Source organism: Cupressus sempervirens, chromosome 9, assembly GCF_028749045.1.
Source record: "Cupressus sempervirens isolate cs-2001-9-10 chromosome 9, ASM2874904v1, whole genome shotgun sequence".
NCBI classification, from domain to species: domain Eukaryota; kingdom Viridiplantae; phylum Streptophyta; class Pinopsida; order Cupressales; family Cupressaceae; genus Cupressus; species Cupressus sempervirens.
In genome coordinates, this window is record NC_143126.1 from 541,224,153 (window position 1) to 541,243,930 (window position 19,778).

A 19,778-nucleotide genomic window follows, 5' to 3' on the forward strand; every position below is an offset into this window, starting at 1 on the left:
AAGTTTCCATTAAAGGATGGGTTTTGGTGTGCGAGAAAGTTTTACGTATTGCTGGCAATTTCGTAAATACTTTAGTCTGAAATATTATGCATCCCATTGCGGCTTATTGCTGATTGCAGAAGTTTGCACTTTGTGCATGGGTGTCTGATTGTTGATGCTTGCTGGAGAAGAGGAAGCAATATGTGCATAATTAGACAATTCATAGTCTGCGATTGATGTGCTCTAGTACATTGTTAATTGAGGTGTAGGATTAAAATCTGGCTTTTATTTTGAGTATGTTAATAAAGCCCATAATACCGTGAACCTGTCTATTTTGTTCTTCACTACCAAAGCAAAGCTTTCTCTATCAACTAAAGTTTCATATATTTGTTTAGTGGAGTCATTTCCAAGCAAAGGGGGAGTTTGATCTGTGATAAATGTTTCAAATCATTCAACTTTGGGTGCAGAAAGAATTGGAGGTATTCTATTATGAGTGATAATTAAATTTGTTTAAAAGAAAATATGGTATGATTGCACAGTGTGAAGTATATATTGAATACATACAAGCAATATCAAGAAGATTATATTTTTTGGTATCACACATTTCCAAAGCTAGTATTATTATATGCCTGACAAACACTAGGGCTAACAAGAAAAGACATCCTGGAGATATATGTTGTGGCCTTAGATTAACATTTCATATTTTAAATCGTAAGTTTTAATGTGCTCATGATTTGTTTTGGTACAAACTTATTAATGTTTGCATTGTTGGAGAATATGGTATATAGAATGTGAAGAAAACATTTCAGGAGGCTGGAGGCAAGAGGAATTTTATCATCTTGAGCTAGCTTTGCCCCCAGAGATAATTTTTGCATGAGAAGAAACTATCAGTATTCCTGTAAAGTCAGGGCTTGGCATATTCATCCCTGAAGAGAAGAGGGGACTTGTCATACTTGTGTCTCTGAAGAGAAGAGGGGGCTTGGAAGCATGATTGTCCTTCCATGGAGCGAGGGGGCCAGGGTTTGAGTATGATTTGTCGAGCAATTGAGGAGGCATTAGACACACTCGGAGGAGATGTGAACTTTTGGAGGAAAGATGTCCATGTGTAGGCATATTGGTGGTGATTGTTTCTACAGCACTTGCAGAGACATTAAACACACTCGGAGGAGATGTGGATTTTTGGAGGAAAGGCGTCTCATGTGCAGCACTGGAGAAGGCATTAGACACACTTGGAGGAGATATGGACTTTTGGAGGAAGGCGTCTCATGTGCAGCACTAGAGAAGGCATTAGACACACTCAGAGGAGATGTGGAATTTTGGAGAAAATGTATCTCATTGTGCAGGGCAGGTTGGAACACACATTGTGAAGACAACTTCAAGTTTTGCGGTCAGGAGATCCACTAATGCAATTAGTTAGGTGTTTCTTGAGCAAGCAAGGAGGATTAGTGAAGATCCTTCATCAAAATCTCTAGAGGGTTGGGTTAAAACCCTTGTAACTTTCACACTTATTTGATTAATGCTTTAGAGATGCTTTATAAGCATTTGCATTTGACATTGTAGTTATCAGATTGAATGCAAACACATTTGAATACAATTTTTTATGTTTTACTATTCTGCTTCTTCACATAAGTTATCTTAAATAGGAACATTACACTTCAAGGGGTAGTCGGCATTTTTATAATTAGTTGATGCGTCCTATGAGTAAAAAGTTCAGAGGACAATGTCTAGCATGTTGGGAAGAGGTGGTTATGGAAATAGGAGTGCAAAATGTTATTCAGATTGTGATTGACAATGCAACTGCATTTTGTGGCAGCCAATACACTTGTACAAGTGAGACACCTAGCATTGTTTTGGAGCCCTTGTGTTGCTCACTACCTTGACTTGCTCCTTGAAGACATAAGGAAAATGAGTTTGGTACAGATTGTGGTTGAAGATGGAAGGAATACCATAAATTACATCTGCAACCATACAGAGGTCCTGAATCTTATGAAAGAGCAGATTGATGGTAAAAATCTTGTGCGATCAGGTTTCACACACACATATATTAATTTCCTAACCTTGCAGAGCATGTCAGCTACATTTCCCAACCTTAAGTGCTTGTTTGTGAGTGCAAAATGGTTGGAAAGACTTTATTGTGGAAAGCCTAAAGAAAAGAAGTTAATGAAGGTCATTTTTTATGATAGATTTTCCAAAGTCATGAAGAAGATCATTAATGTACACTTTCAAACTCCAATTGCTGATTTATTTTTACAATTTTATAATATTACAATTTGTTGTTTTTGTTAATTTTGTTGGGGGTTCTATGACTGATAAATGGGGATCAAAACTCCATGGGCATGTATGAGGCCATGGATAGGACCAAAGAGGTGATTCAACATTTGTATGCGTCAAACAAGACCAAATATGAACTCATATTGCACATAATTGATTGAAGGTGGAACTAACTATTCCACCAAAATATTCATGTTGTTGCCTACTATTGAACCCCAAGTTTTATTCCTTCCCAACTTATAGATCAAATGCAAAGGTGCTTTTGGTCTCAATACATGTATTGAGAAACTGGTTGGTGATTGTATGCTTCAAGATCTTATTCTTGATGAGATACAATGTCTGTCATAAGAGGGACATGGGGGCATTTTTAATTCAAATGATAGCACTCATAGGAGAGACACCCTATTGCCAAGTAGAAAAACTCATTTTTAATTTTCTTTTACCATTAATTTCAATTTTAAGTTTATTAAATTCTTTACTTTGTTATGAATGACAATTGCTATCCTTGCAAATTTGTGGTGGGAAGATTATGTTACGATGGCACCTAATCTTCAAAAGTTGCCCATCCATATTTTATCTTAGTCTTGTAGTGGTTTTAGTTGAGTACAATGAAATGTTTTTGAGGCCCTTCATAGAAAGAAGCACAATGGGTTGACTTAAAAGCCTTAGCTTTGTAGTGGTTTTGCTCAAGTACAATGGAGTGTTTGTGAGGCTTCATAGAAAGAAGTGCAATAGGTTGACTCAAAAGCATGTAGATGACCTTGTCTACATTTGATACAAGCTTTGGGTGCATGAGAAGAAGGAACAAGGTTAGGGTTCACATGAAGCTCATGACCTTGATGTCATTGATCCATATTTAAATTAGATCGTTGAGCCTGATTATGTTGGTGTGAATTCATTGTTAATTGATGATGACTTAGCTGATTTAGAGAGGAAGGTAGCTAAATGTGAAGCGAAAATGGTAGCATATGAGGAGGTAGAAGGCAAGGTGGTTAGCCAAATAGAGGCAGTTTCTTCTCATGCACTTCTTGAAATTATTATTATAGACGAGGCATATGTTGAGGCACCTATTGAATATATTGCATCTTTATCATCTACTTCAACAACATCCACATAGCTGCAACAATATTTTTTGAGCTTTAGTTGTAGACTAAATTTATGATTTATGATTATCATTCAAACCATAACTTCAAAATAATAGTATTCAGAGGTTGTTCTTGTTTTGTGGTCTGCAATGTGTGTTGAATTCAAATTTTGACTTATTTATGATGAAAACCAGTAATATGTTCTACAAATTCAGTATATATGTGTGCTTCTAGAGAATACTTTTTTAAAAATTAGGTATTTTCACAATAGATTTGTTTTTGATTAAGTAAGAACAGGTTTTGATGGGACCCTAAAACCCATTACATCCAGATTTTGTGAGGGATCTGAAACCCATCATAGACAAAACGTTGCATGAAGATAATCAAGACAAGAACAGTAGAAAGGCCAGCCAGGGGCCAACAAAAGGACAACAGCAGAAAGATGGAAAAAATGAAGCATCGGCTGCAAATAGAAGCCCAACAGGGAAAACCAAGACCTTACAAAGTCCATCAAATCATGGGGGAAAAGAGAGGGACTCCCTCCCAACCCCAAAACATAACACGAAACTTAGTACACATCATGATCAGCCTCCTGAAAGTGTATCTCCTTGAGCCAACCGAAACCACAGGGAGAAAATATCTCTCCATACCAGACCTCCCAACAAAACTCCCTTCCACCTCAAGGTAGCCCACCTCAATGGGAGGAAGAATCTTCCCAAATAAAACCACGTCTGAAATTACCCCACTATTCTAGCAAGGCATAAGGAGAAAATGAATCCAACTACCATCAGCTTTAAACACACAATTTATCACCACCTCAATAGGTGATAACTCTACCTCATATGAGCTACGTGTTGAAGAGAGCATTAGAAAACAACCCTCAAACCAAAAAGTATCCCGAAGAAGCCAACGAGACCGAGTGAGGAACTTCACGTCAATAGAAGTTTGAGGGGGGTGAAACAGAAGAGAGCTCAAAGTCCACCAAATGATAGATACAAATATGCACCAGACTCTAAAGGGGGAAAACCCCCAGAAAGAAAACTTTCACTTAACCAGAAACAACAAGAAGCCAGGGAAGGCCCAATAAAACTTTCAGCATCAACCTGGCATCGATCCAGCAAAACCCACACGTGAATCCAAGCAAAATGCTTCCAATTCTAAAAACTTTGAAATTCCCCAGACCAAGGACCTCGAGACACTTCTATGTGTAAAACTGCTCCAAGCAAACAGTGGAGCTTCCGTAGAAGCCCTTAAAATGTCCATAAGTCACATACAAAGACCCAAGGCCTGAGTAGAAAATAGGGGAAGCAAGAGCATTGCCCAACAACAACATTACAACATGTAAGGGGAAGAACACCCCCACCAATGGCAGTGGTATAGCATAACACCACTGCATCACTGGACACCCAATAACGAGAAAACCCGCGAGGCAACTGGCCCAAAATGCAGGATAGTGTCAACACACCAGCACAACAAGAGAAACCAAAGGTGGGTTTCCTCCAGAAACCAAGGTACCAAATGCCAGACATAAATAAGCTCAAAACCCTCTTGTCCCATGCCAAGGAAAAGCCACCATCCTCCAGAGGAGATTGACCAATGCCCAATGAGATCTGAAAGCTGGAAAAAATGTGATCCCCATCCAAGGAGGGCAGACAACCATCCAGGAACTCCCCAACGAAGCAAGTTAGGGCACACAAGACAAGCAAGGCGCACCCCCACTGTCCTCATGTTCAATAAATTTGTTGAGTTATTGCTAAGTTTCAAGTTTTCAAAAACTTTGGGCCTGCTAAGTTAATGCTGAGCCCAAGTTTTTCAACTTTGGTCTTCTAGGTAAAACAAAATTTAAAAAAATTGTGATAAAGATTTGATTCTAAAATATTGAAGTTGTTGGAATGTTTGGCCATGGATGTATCGTCAACTGTAATCATTCTTCTCAAACTTGTCTTCAAGAGTGAAACAATTTGACCTTTGTGTTGGTCAAAAAAGAGAGGTGAGAAATCGGCATATGTTTTCATGTGTATAGCATGACATTATATTAACTATGATATGCTAAAAATAGCAAATCATTATATTCTAAACAGATCTAGTTACAACATACTAACAACAAACTATGGTACGACTGTTGCCATTTAAGCTCCAATATTACTGTTAGGTGTTAATAGAAATCTGTATATGTATCACAAGTCTTAGTTCATTTTCATTCATCTTTTGTTAGCTGTTTATCAGCTACAGTTCGCTGTCAAAATCTATAGCAGTTTTGTAGTAACATTGTTGGATTTTTTGTATGTGTAAAAATCTATTGCAGTTTACTATTGTAAAATTAAAGTACCATCAAGCGTTCCAATGTTCCATATTCTGATTTTGACAAGTGAGTACACTTGTTTATAAACTAAAATATTGACAAGAATACCCAAACACTTTATGAAAATATTATAATTAAAGTAATATTCTACCTCCCAAACATTGAAAGGCATTGGTCAACTGTCTATATCTGTGTTGCCATTTAAAGTTTTTATGTTATTTGTGATAATAACAAAAAGAATCAAAACAAACCAAATTCAAAATAGGATAAGGATCGTATGACTCCTAAAAATGTTCAAATTGCCAAAAAAATTTCAAAAAACGTCATCATTAATTAAGGATACCTGTATGGTCTTTTTTCTATCCACTCAAGCAAGAAGAAGAATAACTAGATCTGGAGAAATATATTCAATGTCCTAGATAGATTCACTTTAAAATAAAAGTGCGCTTGCATATATTCAAACTCTTAATAATGAAACATGAAGCTCAATCATCTGAAGTACTAATACCATATGCCACAAATCTGCTGGATTAGATTCTATGAAAAGAAATCACAAACCAAGCATAAAAAGGAAAGACAACCCCACCAAGAACCATCTATGACATGGAAAAGGAATTAAGAATTGATGACGACCCCTTAGGATCTAGTGGAAACATATATCAACAATATGGAATTAAATTACTGTCTGACAATGTGGAGTCACATATTGACCATTCCATAAAACTTGATGAGAATGAACATCATGAAAAGAAAATTCCAAGGGCACTATCTGATTCAAACAAGATTCTATTAATGATATTGGAAATATATATCATAATATTTTAGTACAACAAATATGAAAATTATGACACACTAAAATAGTATGAGATAGGTGGGCACATGAAACAACAATAACTGGAATATTAGGATATGAATGAATTATGAATTGAATATCCACAAAAACAGCAATTATTAGAACTGCAAAGCCCATAGAAATGCCATTGATGACTGAAAAATGATGTTCGATCTGCAGGCTATGAGTGCTCGTGGACAAATTGAAGCCGGTTGTCATTATTTTGCTGGGGCACTTTCCCTTGTTTTTCACCCGCAAAATCCTTATGTGCCAACATTTCGAGCAGATGTGCGATATTTTGAGGTTGCATGCACAATTCTACAAGTATATCTTTTATAATTGTTTGAAGAATAGTACTTTTGTTTCTGTCCATCGAGTTTATGTAGACATTGAACAATTTGCAGATAGATGGAGGCTCTGGTTGGTTTGGTGGTGGTGCTGATCTTACCCCTTGTTGTAAGTGTTTGACTTGTGGGTTTCAACGGGCAAGAATTTGAAGATTCTTTGCATAGAATTTTGAAATATTTCTTAGAAAGTATTTTAATTCATAATTTGCATAACAAAGCGCTCTGTTTTTAGATCTGAAATGAAACAGTAATGTGCACTTTTTTCAGTGTCTTTTGATTGATTTCACCACCTAGATTGATTATGGATTTGTAATTCTATGACCGCATTGTGTTCATGACAAATTGAACCTTTTTAAAATTTAAGGTTTCCATGGAACTGACTATGATTGAGAAATATTTTGGGTAATTTTATTTGAATAATCAACCCCAGAAATAGGATACATACGTTACAGGCATCATGCAAATTTTTACAGAATAGTTTTTAAGAAATCTCTATTCAATTTGTAGTTGTTGACACCTTACATGGTTTCTGAATTATCGTATAAAAGAATGAAATTTTATCTCTAAATTGATTTCCACTGAATTTGTTTAATATCAGGAAACAAAAATATAAAACAATGGACATGTTTTGATAAATTGACATTGATATTTTGTTTTGCAGACCTTGATATCGAGGATGCTGAATACTTCCACCATTTCCTCAAGCAAATTTGTGATAAATATGATCCGTCCTTTTATTCAGAGTGCAAATCTAGATGTGATGCTTACTTTTATATTCCTGCAAGGAAGCAGCACCGTGGCATCGGGGGGATATTTTTTGATGACTTGGAATATTTTAAGGAGCAAATTGGAGCTGAAAATAACACATTATTGGCTACAGACAGAAAGGAAGCTAATATGCAGGATAATACTAAAATAAGTGGGAGGGAGAAAGCTTTCAGGTTCATAAAGGAGTTAGCAGAAGGGTTTACATCAAGTTTTTTGCCCATTGCTGATAAATCCAGGGGTCGGGACTTTGGCAAGAGACAAAAAGAGTGGCAACTTCTTCAACGTGGAAGATATTTGGAATTTAATCTCCTTTATGACCGTGGCATCAAGTTTGGTCTTGATGGTGGAAGAATTGAATCCATTATGGTTTCAGGTATATGATCCTTAATCTGTTTAGATCCAATGCGAGAAAATAATTAAGATGTAAAGAATGAAAGATGACAAGTAAAATGGATTGATACAAAAGAACTATATGACAATATATGTTCATCAGAGGAACGTGTTTGAATCAATTCTATGAAACTATTACAGAAGCAGTAGAACCCAACTGATTGTTATAAATTTTGTTTGCAGCACCTCCTCTTGTGTCCTGGAAGTATAATATAAAACCACTTTCTGGATCCCCAGAAGCCGAAATGCTGCAGGTTCTTTGCAAGCCTCGTGAATGGGTTTGAGGTTGATTTTAAAACTACATTGGAACACCACAAATTTTCTGAATGCAATGAACCCAGTGTTGGATTAAACTTGAATATAGAGCCTCAGAAATGGTTATACCCTTCAAACATTTTTGTCATTGTTGTCTCATAAATTGTTAATAGTTGCTTTGAGAAAGAGTGCAAAAATATTACTGCGGTGAACAAAAATATCTATAAAAACTAGACGCTCAACAGAGATATGTGAAAACAAGGAAAATTTGAAAATATATATTCCTTGGTGTGTATTTTAAATTTTTTCGATCATATTCATTTTGAGTGCAATTGAGTTTATTCTAGGTCGGAGAACGAGTGTGTGGACATGCACTAGCATGTAAATTTTCTCAATCTGGAAACAGAGAGGTATCAAACATATAAGAGAAGATCTTGCCAAAAAATGGCACCTTAAATTGTTCCAGTATGAAAGGGAGATAGTTACGCCTATGAAAAAGACAAGTTAATAGGATGTACCAAAGCAGAGAAGGGATTAGAAAAAGTGAAACATTTTTCAATAAGCCAAATGTATTGAGATGCAATAGGGTTCTGAATTATATTTCAAAATTATATGTTTTGCAACTATATTCTGATATTGTTCCAAGCGACACAAGTTTAGGAGATTTTATTCCTATTATAAGAGCAGTATATAAGAAATGTTTTGCACTTACTTTTCTATGGTGTTGCTTCATGGGAATATATAATGAACCCCAATATGATCTTATTTAATTTGTTCTAACATTCAACTTTTAGGGTTGGAGTCGTATTTAGGGATGGTAATTTTAACATTTTTCAAGCTAAGAGAATGTTATTTATCAATAATTATCATGTGTTCTTATATTTAGAAAAAATGCATACTTAAGCCTCAATTCTTTGATACTCTCCTAATCACTAACCCTAAGGCGGATGGTAGAATCGTTGCTACTCCAGTACGGAAACAATCTACCTGAGGTTCTCTCATGGCTCTCATCCATATTAGAACTTTCTTGCCCCAAAGTGATCGAATTACTTCTTCCCCTATTCAAACTCCCTACTGGCTTGGTTGTATTTGAGAGTAATTAAAGAATTGACTTAATATATATTTATATCTGTATGGCACATAAACATGTTAGATGCAATACTCATGAATAAGCATCCAAGCTCATAATATATTAAGCAATTAACATGTTTAAGCATCGATTCCTTACTTCTCTTCTAAACTCAATCCTTGGGGGAACGTGGATTTATTTGTCGTAGGGTGCTTGACACTAGTACAATCTCTAGATTTACTCTGCCTTTCCCTACACAACACCATCTATAAACTTCTAGGACTATAGCAAGAGAATAAGGTGATAGACTATAAACATTCTAACTCATTTGCATTACAAAATGTATACATTTGTATAATATAAATCTAATCATTATTTCATAAGTATTTCTTATATGTAATAGTTTACATACATACATATACATATATGTATATAGCTATGTATATGTATGTATAATTTTCAATCTAATTATATTTATATATATCGCTAGTCAAGAAAATCAACTCATATTTAAGAAAATATTAATTAAACCTCTTAATAATATGATCACTCTTATAAATAACTATGTAATCAATTAATCTTATTAATCATCTAATTAGTGTTATCACTTAATATTATAATTAATCTTATCAATATTAATTAATATGTCTTCTACATATATATTAATTAATATTTTCTCATATTTAAGACTAATTTCAAGGATAACATGATACATGCCTCTTAATAATAAAAACAAAATTTCTTTTAAAATGATGATTCTTTACTCTTCTTGTTTGGCTTTCTTAGCTTATGTAGAATTGTGATATTGCTATCAAGATTCTACTGTGTAGTTTTTGAGTCAATCTTATTGAACCATGTTTCATGAGTAGTGATTTACACAAACCCATCTCTCCTGACAATGCATAGAACACTTAGCACTCGTTGGATCTAGGTGATGCCCATAGAGGTGAACACTGGGACTTCCTAGGAGGTCTCCTTGTCTTAAGATTCCTCCTACAATGTTTGATACACATCACTACTTAAGGACTGTCAAATAGCATAATCACTAATTCTCATGATAAGCAACGTATTACTTCTTAATACTACCACAAATTTTAGTAAGTACTTATCTTAAGGAATTGTATTGATATTCGCATTACACATTGTATCTTGCTAGATTCTTATTGTAATGCTAGTTGTATAAATGTTAGCCCTCATTGTTTTAATCTTTCTTAATATTTCATTCAATGTTGTTGCCATGCTTCTCCCTTTGTGTATATGTCCTATTTATTTGCCTCCCAAGGCATAGTCACAAGTTACGACTCTTGTTACCATCATTGCCTTGTGTCTGCAAGCAAGTTGATTACTATGCTCGACTTACTTATTACTATCTTATCATTCTATTGTTGAAGTCGATGCACTATGGTTAAATTATTAACATAGAGAATATGAAAAGATAAGTAGTTTTTAAATATATAGATTAATATTAATTGTATTTATTGATTAGTAAATTATAATGATCTATTGTCATATTGATTAACAATTTACTATTAATATTGATTAATATTATTAACTAGCTAATATACTATTAACATTAAATATTTTTACTTCTAACATAATTATTACAATAATTAAAAAGAATATTTATTAAAATATATTTATATATTAATTATGGTTCATGAGAGGATGTTTATTGTCTAAGGTAGAAAGATTTATTTTATTGCATTCTTTGAGAAGACAGATGGAAACTGATGCAATACAAGGCTAATGAATCCCCAAAGGAGGTGACCAAACCCCTAACAAAGACAACACAATAGAAGTACAACAAGATAGAATTGTAAACAAGCCAATTATTTTCAATAGATCTTAATTACATCAAATGAACACCATACATGTCGGGTTGTAAGGCATTTATGGTTACGACCAATACATTCCATATTATAAACCAAACTCTTCTTCTTTGAGCCTCATCTTCCACTCCCTTCTTTATATTGACCACTTTGCCATACATGACATATCTACATTATATATATAGCCATCTAGACACACAGGTTGGCTATGAGTTCACATTTTCCTAAAATAGGAAACATGTCATACAATATAGGACTGACCCACACCGAATTAATGACCAACATGATAATTTGATGTTTACATTTTTTAGTGTGATTCAACCTTGTTTGATTAATTTATGCATGATGATTGAAATATAGATTTCATGGTGTCAAGGTGGGGAAAATATCCAAGTGATTCCAAGCATAATTTGATTAATGATTTTATAATCAAAAGATATGGTTTGATTGAACTTTTAAAGTTTCAACATCATTTTGTTGTAGTTGATGATGCATTTAATGGTTTCCTTGGGGATCATCAATATGCATTTTGAATTAAAATAATTTGATCTCAAGTCTATTATGACTCTTAAACCTTAAGAGGATGAAAATTTTAATGGCATTGGGTGTTAGACACTCATATATGAGTAGGCTCCCTCAAGGCATTGAGAATGCATGTTCATGCCCATCTTGGATTCTTTCCTCGAGGCTTTTGGAATCATGTCTTACCCATCTTGGAATCTTTCCTTAGGGCATTTGAAACCATGTCCTCACCCATCTTGGAATATTTACTCAAGGCATTTGAACCCATGTCCTTACCCATCTTGGAATCTACCTATCTTGAGTGAATTTACTCAACTTCTCCCATCTTGACAATAAATCAGTTGTATTAAGTAGTTTGGTCTTTTTATTGATTGAAATGTTTATAACTTTATTCAACCTATAGAATGGAAAGATCATGCTCTGATACCACTATAATGTCCCCTTTTCCGGGTCCATCATGATTGATGTCTTTAAATCAATTGTGGTGTTCATAATAATCATTACAATTATCATATGGTGTCTTTTATTTAGATTAATGATTGAAAGATACAAGTGTTATCCAAGTTGCCTAGATACCATCTATGGACTCCCTCAAAGTTTATAGATCCAGGCTTGTTTCACGAACAGGACACTGACCCCTACCCTCTATTGGGAAAATATCCACAAGATTGGATTTATACAAGCCCCTCCTTGGTACCAAATATATCTTCAACCAAAAAGACAAATAATAGTAATATTCAAAATGATGTACATTTAATAATTATATGTAATAATAATTAGAGATTATTCTTTAGTACTCCCTCAATATTTATAATTATAAATTGAGAGAAAACGTATAATAATAAGGCTTCATTCCCTATCTCAATAATAGGATGGAGAATTTCCATTTTTCTATATGAGTTGACTATAAAAGAATCATTCAATTACACTCATGTGATGTGGGCCATTATATCTATTTATTTATATTCCATCTTAACCGACCTTTATTACCCTATGGTGGGTCCTCTTTATTCATGTAGAATGAGTGTCATTTTTTGATATACATATCTTCCATAGTTTCCTCAAGTGATTCTTTGACTACTCAGCCAATTTGTGTTATCCTTCCCAAATATATTCCTATGGATCTTGTTTAGTATACTTTCTTTTAAATATGACTTTCTAATCTTTTTTAGTACATGGGTTGAATTAGGCATAGTTGTCCCTTCATTTCCCTCATTATTCCACCGTGATGGTGTGTACTAATTTTCTTCCATTTATTATATTATAGTGTGTTGACGTGTACTTCTTATGCATCTCTATGATTGGGTCTTCATTCTTGTTGATATGTTTTTTCCTTTTTCGTATCTTCTATTTACATTCTTTGATGTGTCATTTACTTCATTTGCCTGACCCTATAAATAGAATGAGCCTACCATTAAGAAAAGTTGTTCTTAGGAAGGTCACCTCCTTTGAATATAATGATGTGTATGTTTAATTTAAATATTTGATTTATCCTGATCTTATTTAAATATTTATATTTGATTGATATAGCATTGTCTTATTTGTTTAGTTGACTTCTAACTGATATATTGGTTAGCAATATGAAGATTAATATTATTTTATGTTTTTTAGTAAACCAATAATCATTATTACTATTTTAACTTTGTTTATTAATTGATTAGAGAACAATTTAATTATTATTATTTACTTATAATCATTTAGTCATTCTATTTATTCAATTACTAATTGGGGATATTTGACCATTGCGATTTTACATCAAATTCTATTATTAGAGGGGATATTACATACCTAACACTTTACATGAACATCTGTGGCCTTGGATATAGGTCCTCACAAGATCCAAGAAACTATATGCAAAGCCACAAAACCTTGTGGAAAAGGATGAACCTCATAGAAGCAAAATACCATGCATCATATGAGAACCACATAGGAAATCAACACCCGAGAAGATGAAACATAACTCCAAACATTTGTAATATTAAATTCTGTGAACGTGGAAGAATGATCCAAGATTAGGTCCACACTAAGAAGCCAAGCCTACAGAATCTGGAATGGAAATCAAGTGATCTCCAACTCAACTGCCAAACATGAACTAGAAAACAAAAAACAAAGCAAATATCTTTTTGGGTGATGCAAGATTGCCAACAACCCAAGGATGCTCCTTCATCAGACACCCAAGGTGACAAAATATATTCCACGACTTATGACCATCTGAAAGGATTCAACACATAAATCCCATTATCATTTTTAACCCATAAATCCTCTTCATCAATAATCACAGAAGTTTGTCCAAACTTACTACTGCAACCAACTACTACATCAGAAATGGTAATAATTTTAAAGTGGAAGTGATCCAAATAGATCCGACCTTCCTATTAGGAGTTTTTTTAATCTCCAAAACTTTATATTTTGACAAGATAAGGAAACAAGTCACTTATATTTTTGCTTGGAGCACCTTGGAATACAAGATTCTTATGTCGAACTTGCTAATGTTCATGCTCCTATACTTGTTTCCTCACATTCTACTACAACATGATTCCTTCTTGCAACTCTTATTTGGCACTAAGTGTAAAGCATTCTAGTGTAGACAACATGAGACTTGTTTCTTACTTGTCCAACATTATAGGCTTGAACAAACCTAACTTATCCACATTTTGTAATGTCTCTGATATTATTAAATGACTTAATTTTATAATTATGTATTTATGCCCCCAAAACCTATATTATTATCTCTCAAGCCCGTTTTAAATATTTTTGGTTATGTCAGCACATTTGCACTCCTTTGGAAAGTTTCCCTGAAGCCATATTTAAGGTCAAGTTGTAATGGGCACCCCTGGATGTCCCAAAAAACTAAACCAAATTGCTGAAAGGAATTATGTCAAACAATTTGCATTCAACTTCTTAAAACCCCTTATATCTCCGGAAATCAAACGTTTATTTGTTTGTTGTGTTTCGTGTATGGAATTGGTATCATACAACATAAACAAGAAAGAAACTACAATAATATGCAAAGTGGAAATGAACGACTGCTAATAAAATGTTATTTTCAGAATTCATAAAACCAAATACATGGTAGATTTATCAACTCACTAATTACTTCAGCAATATTGTCATAATACTCCAACCCATGCTTACGAACTTGCTGCTACAATACTTTGTCCTCCAATCAGTCCACTACCTTCATAATACCATTCCCTCCAAGCGGCATAGGCGTCGGACAAGTAGTGAAGAAGATATGAGCAAAATATCAAATCTGCCTGTAGCCGGAAATGCAACTAAACTGCCTGATAATGAAGCCAATAAGAAAGAATTCCAAAGGCCAAACCCCAAGGGAATGACGTCTAGAATGTTACAAGAGAGGATAGACGTCCTCAAATGCCAAGAACAAAGTTGCAACTCACACACCAATTTCTTCTCATATTCAACCTGTCTAATGAAGCCACAGATGCTTCCTTTTATTCTATTCCCACGGGTCCGCTCAACTCATATGGGCAATGTGGGATAAAAGATGTGTAATATAAAACATATATTAAAATACCCCTTATGTCTCCCTTGGGTACACATCACCATAAAATAAATATTAAAGTAACACTTTAATATTTTACAATTAAATTAGACGTTACTTTAATAAAACTTCAGGCATTAAAATGTATTAGCAATCGAACTCCGAATAATGCGAGTGATAGCTCATCGGAAAGCTCTCACCGAGGAGTATCGAATTCAATCACCAAAATTGACCTGCACTGTGTCCTGCCGACTTACTAAAAATAGTAAGTATGCCTGAAACTGAGTAAATCAACTTCGTTTTGGCCCAAACTGGAAATGACTAGGCCAAAACACTCCAAGATCCCATTAAACCCTTCGTTAGCCCTCGGGACCATGTAGAACAAGGCTAACACACACACACTTGGTCAATTGCTAAAATGGGGACATTACACAAGTGTTTTGTAGTTATAGGTCAATTTTTTTGTAGTTGTAGGTGTGCGATTTGGATTTTATTTGCAAATTACAAATTCTAATTGGATTTTTGAGTCTTCCATTTCAATGGTGAAAGATCCTCCCTATTTGTTATCCACAGTTTCGGTGCGAGTTACTCCTCGTCCTAATTTTCTCTACTCTCAAGATTATTGTAATATGAAGTGCTATCATTATTGAATATAGTTCTATGTGTATGTGTAAACTTTCATTTCTATTGAATATTTATTTTTGGTGATATGCTTATACGACAAGCATATAATATTAATTCTATTTACAATATTTTGAATGACACCATACAACAAAAATCCCATGCTTAATGGCATTCAAGTGACACCTCATACAACCAACCTTGTGACACACACAACCTAGAGTGACTCATATGAATTCATGGTTGGTGTGGCCCAGAGTTACTCGGACAACCCCGAGTGGTCTACATGGCACTGAGTGACATACACATGCTATAGTGGTCCACATGGCTTGAAGGGGCCTACACAACTCTAAGTGACCTACATTACCTAGAATAGTCTACATGCCAAGTAGAATATTGCCAGCCTATGGGTAGTGGATGCAAGTGTACATGAGAAGGAGGAAGCATTATTTTGTTGATAAAATGGGGGAACCTATAGATCCTGAAGTGCAATTTAAATGACACTACCAAGAAAACTAATAAGAAGCCAAGCCCAACTCAACAAAACCATGAATAAAAGATAAGAACGAAATGACTAATGTAGGAGACTTTACAAAAATTGGTAGAAGCAAAGACAAATGGAGAACAAAATGGGAACAATGATAATTTAGTGTTAGAGAAAGAAAAACCTCAACATTTATGATCTCCACCATCTATGCCCACACTTTTTCCAAGAAATGAAGCACCTTACAGAGAGTAAGAGCCCACATTTACGGAAATGTAGGAGTAGCTACAAGGATAAATCTCCTTCAGGGATTATGTTGAGTTGTGAATGAAATATTCAAATGGTAGCAATCATGGCCACTACTATGATGATCTCAAACAAAAGATAGGTAAAGTAGTGAATATATCATCCTTTAATGGTTCAATCTCCACATGGTCATGGGTACAAAAGGTGGACACATATTTCCAATTTAACTTGATGCTAGAGGACGAGGCAATCAAATTTGTAGCACTTCACTTAGAAGGGATTGCTCATGAAAGGTTGAATCATGGAGTAATTACCTCAATCGTGATCAAATAACCTCCAATGCCAAAGGATAAGGAAATCAAAATTGTAGCACTTCACTTGGAAGGGATCGCTCATGAAAGGTTGAATCATGGAATGATTACCTCAACCATGATCAAATAACCTCCAATTCTAAGTTCATGGAGATGCTTATAGATCACTTCGATGAAAAGTATCTAGAGCATAATTTTAAGGAGTTGGTGTAGTTAAAAAAAACTAGATAAGTTGAAATTTATATTATAAAATTATAGAGGATGCTCGTGGTGTTGATAGATATCTCACAGATGCATCAAATCGTGTCATTCATGGATGGGCTAATGGAACCCCTAAAGTGTTGGGTCAAGGGGCTCAACCCCAACATGCTCACAGAAACAATTAAGAAGGCACATGACATGGTTGCATCTTGTTCTTCCAAGGGTTACATGTCTTCCCAATCACCTTTCCTACAAGAGATCAAAGATAGGAATCCAATTCACAAGAAGCCTCCAATGGATGAAGCCACTCGTCAAGAGCTCTAGAAGAAGAAGCTATGTTTCACTTGCAGGGAACCTTGGGGTGTGGCTCACCCTTGTCTTTGAAAGAGGAAGATTCATCGTATTGAGGTTCAACCCGACAATGAAGAAGAAATTGAAGTACCTAAAGTGAAAGAAGAGAAGATGGAACATGTAGAGAGGATTGTCAAACTTGTGAAAAAAGGAGTTTCCATTGCTACGCTTTACATAACTTCTAGATATAGTATAATTTAAGTCCATAACACACTTTAGGGGGAAGTGAGTCATTTTCATGGTTGATAGTGGAGCCACACTCAATTTTATCAATTCATCTATAGTCACTAAGAAGGCTTTGCACATGGTAAAGCATGGGGGATTTGAGATCAAGGTGGCAAGAGGAACTTTACTGCCTTGAACTCGGGTGATTGCACAATTGACTATTACCATGGAAAAGCATATAGTGATGGATCTTGATTACATAGATACCAGCCTTGATCAATACACACAAAAATTCAAAATGATAAAGTTTTTCAGAAGGTGGTGCTAAGAGGAATGTCAAATAGAGGACTGATGGAAATCTTAGTGAATAAGATAGAGGCAATTTTTAGACAAGATATGATTCAAGCATATAACTTCGGCACTGAAGATGTGAGGAAGTAGGTGGAAACCAACGCTTCATCTTAGAGTTTTAATGGTTAGATGTTTCATTTGTTGTTTGAGTACTCCAAGAATACCTTTACATGTTAGTTAATTGACAGCCACATATCAGATGATAGGTATGAGGTGGTTGATGATATTATTTACCATAATGATAACATATATTTAGTACTTGACTCAAAATTGAAGAAGATGATCACAGGACAAATTAGTGTTCCACCCTTAGCAAGATTCCTAGGATCAAATTTGTGATTTCTTAAAGGCACACAATCTCTAGGTGGGGATGACTGTAATGTCCCCAAGATTATTAAATGATTTAATTTTATAATCATGTATGTATGGCCCCACAACTTCATATTATTATCTCTTAGGCCCTTTTATTTTATCATCACTAATATTTTTGGATGCATTGACACATTTGTACTCATTTAGGAACTTTCCCCATAGCCATATTTAAGGCCAAGTTTGTTGTAGTTGTATGTGTGTGATTTGGATTTTATTTTTAAATTGTGAATTTCAATTAGAGTTATGTTGTCATCTATTTTGAAGGTGAAAGATCCTCCCTATTTGGTATCCATAGTTTTGGTAGGAGTAACTCCTCACCATATTCTTCTTTGTTCTATTATGCTTCCAAGATTTTTGTAATTTGAAGTGTTTTCATTATTGAATATATTTCTTGGTGTATGTGTGAACTTTTATTTCCATTGATTATTGATATTTGGTGATCTACTCATATGATAGGTATAAAGCATTAATTCAATCTACAATATTTTGAATGACATCATACAACACATGTCCCAAGATTAACAACATTCAGGTTACACCTCATACATCCACCCTTCTAACTTGCACAACCCAAAGTGATTCACATGACCAAGGTTGTTCTGCACATTGCCAAGTGAATCACATAGTCCCAAGTAGTTCATGTTGTTCATAGTGGTATGCATTTCCTAGAGTATTTAGAGTGAGTCACATGGCTTGGAGTGACCCACATTTCTTAGAGTGACCCACACAACTTGGAGTGATTTGCATGTCCCAGGGTGATTTGTATGCCAAGTAGGACATCGCACATTGCCTACTATATATACTCTCAAATTGAGGTTGGTAAATTCTCAAAATATTTTTTCACTTATATCTCGAAAGAACAAACTATAGGTTAGCCTAATCTCAAGTAATTTTAATACTTACTCGTATCTCAAAGGAATCATATAAGCTTTCTTTCTTTCCTATTGGGCCTATTTCTCCTCAAGTGCAACTATACTTTTATCGTACTAGGGGAGAGGATCCAGTAGTTGAGCACCCTAACTTTGTGCTTCTCAAAATCCTACTTGGAAAATTCAAATCACTCCCAAAAAGTGACACCAATAGTTGTTTAAAAAGGATACTCATACTTGTGTAATTGATGTGGTGTCACATGATTGGTTACTTTTTTACAGCTAATGGGATATTTCATTCAATTATGGGTAGTCATCATAGTAATAAAGACTTTGAAGTCACAACTATTGGACAATTTTGTCAAAAAAATGGACATTAAATTAACAAGTGTGGGTGTTAAATCAATAAATATAGGTAAAAAAATTTACAATTATTACCACAACCATTGGAATGTATTCATGTACTAGGTCCCTTCCCCTAGTCTCATATTAAGTTCAAACTTACCCTTATTGTGATTGTTTGAGCTTACCTTGCAATTTTAATTAATTAGCTTCAACATTTTAAATAAAATTTGAAGTTTTTATGTTGTAATATGAAGCACATAGACCTAGTCTGCCACACTCTTTTGTAGTTATATTAGGAAAAAGTATCC

General features: G+C 34.6%; 1 protein-coding gene across 2 annotated transcripts in view; it reads left to right on the forward strand.

Moving 5' to 3' along the window:
* LOC149539762 (uncharacterized) overlaps positions 1 to 8,531 on the forward strand; it is a 67,895-nt gene extending 59,364 nt beyond the window's left edge. The window contains exons 4-7 of one of the 2 annotated variants that reach the window (XM_089800964.1): positions 6,650 to 6,772; positions 6,874 to 6,925; positions 7,478 to 7,957; positions 8,158 to 8,366. In XM_089800964.1, the coding sequence (XP_089657090.1) occupies positions 6,650 to 6,772; positions 6,874 to 6,925; positions 7,478 to 7,957; positions 8,158 to 8,258 (756 nt within the window). In that variant the 3' untranslated portion in view covers positions 8,259 to 8,366. Of the gene's footprint in view, positions 1 to 6,649; positions 6,773 to 6,873; positions 6,926 to 7,477; positions 7,958 to 8,157 lie in introns of both variants that reach the window. The other variant, XM_089800965.1, reaches the window with a different exon arrangement.
* The last annotated feature ends 11,247 nt before the right edge of the window (positions 8,532 to 19,778 follow it).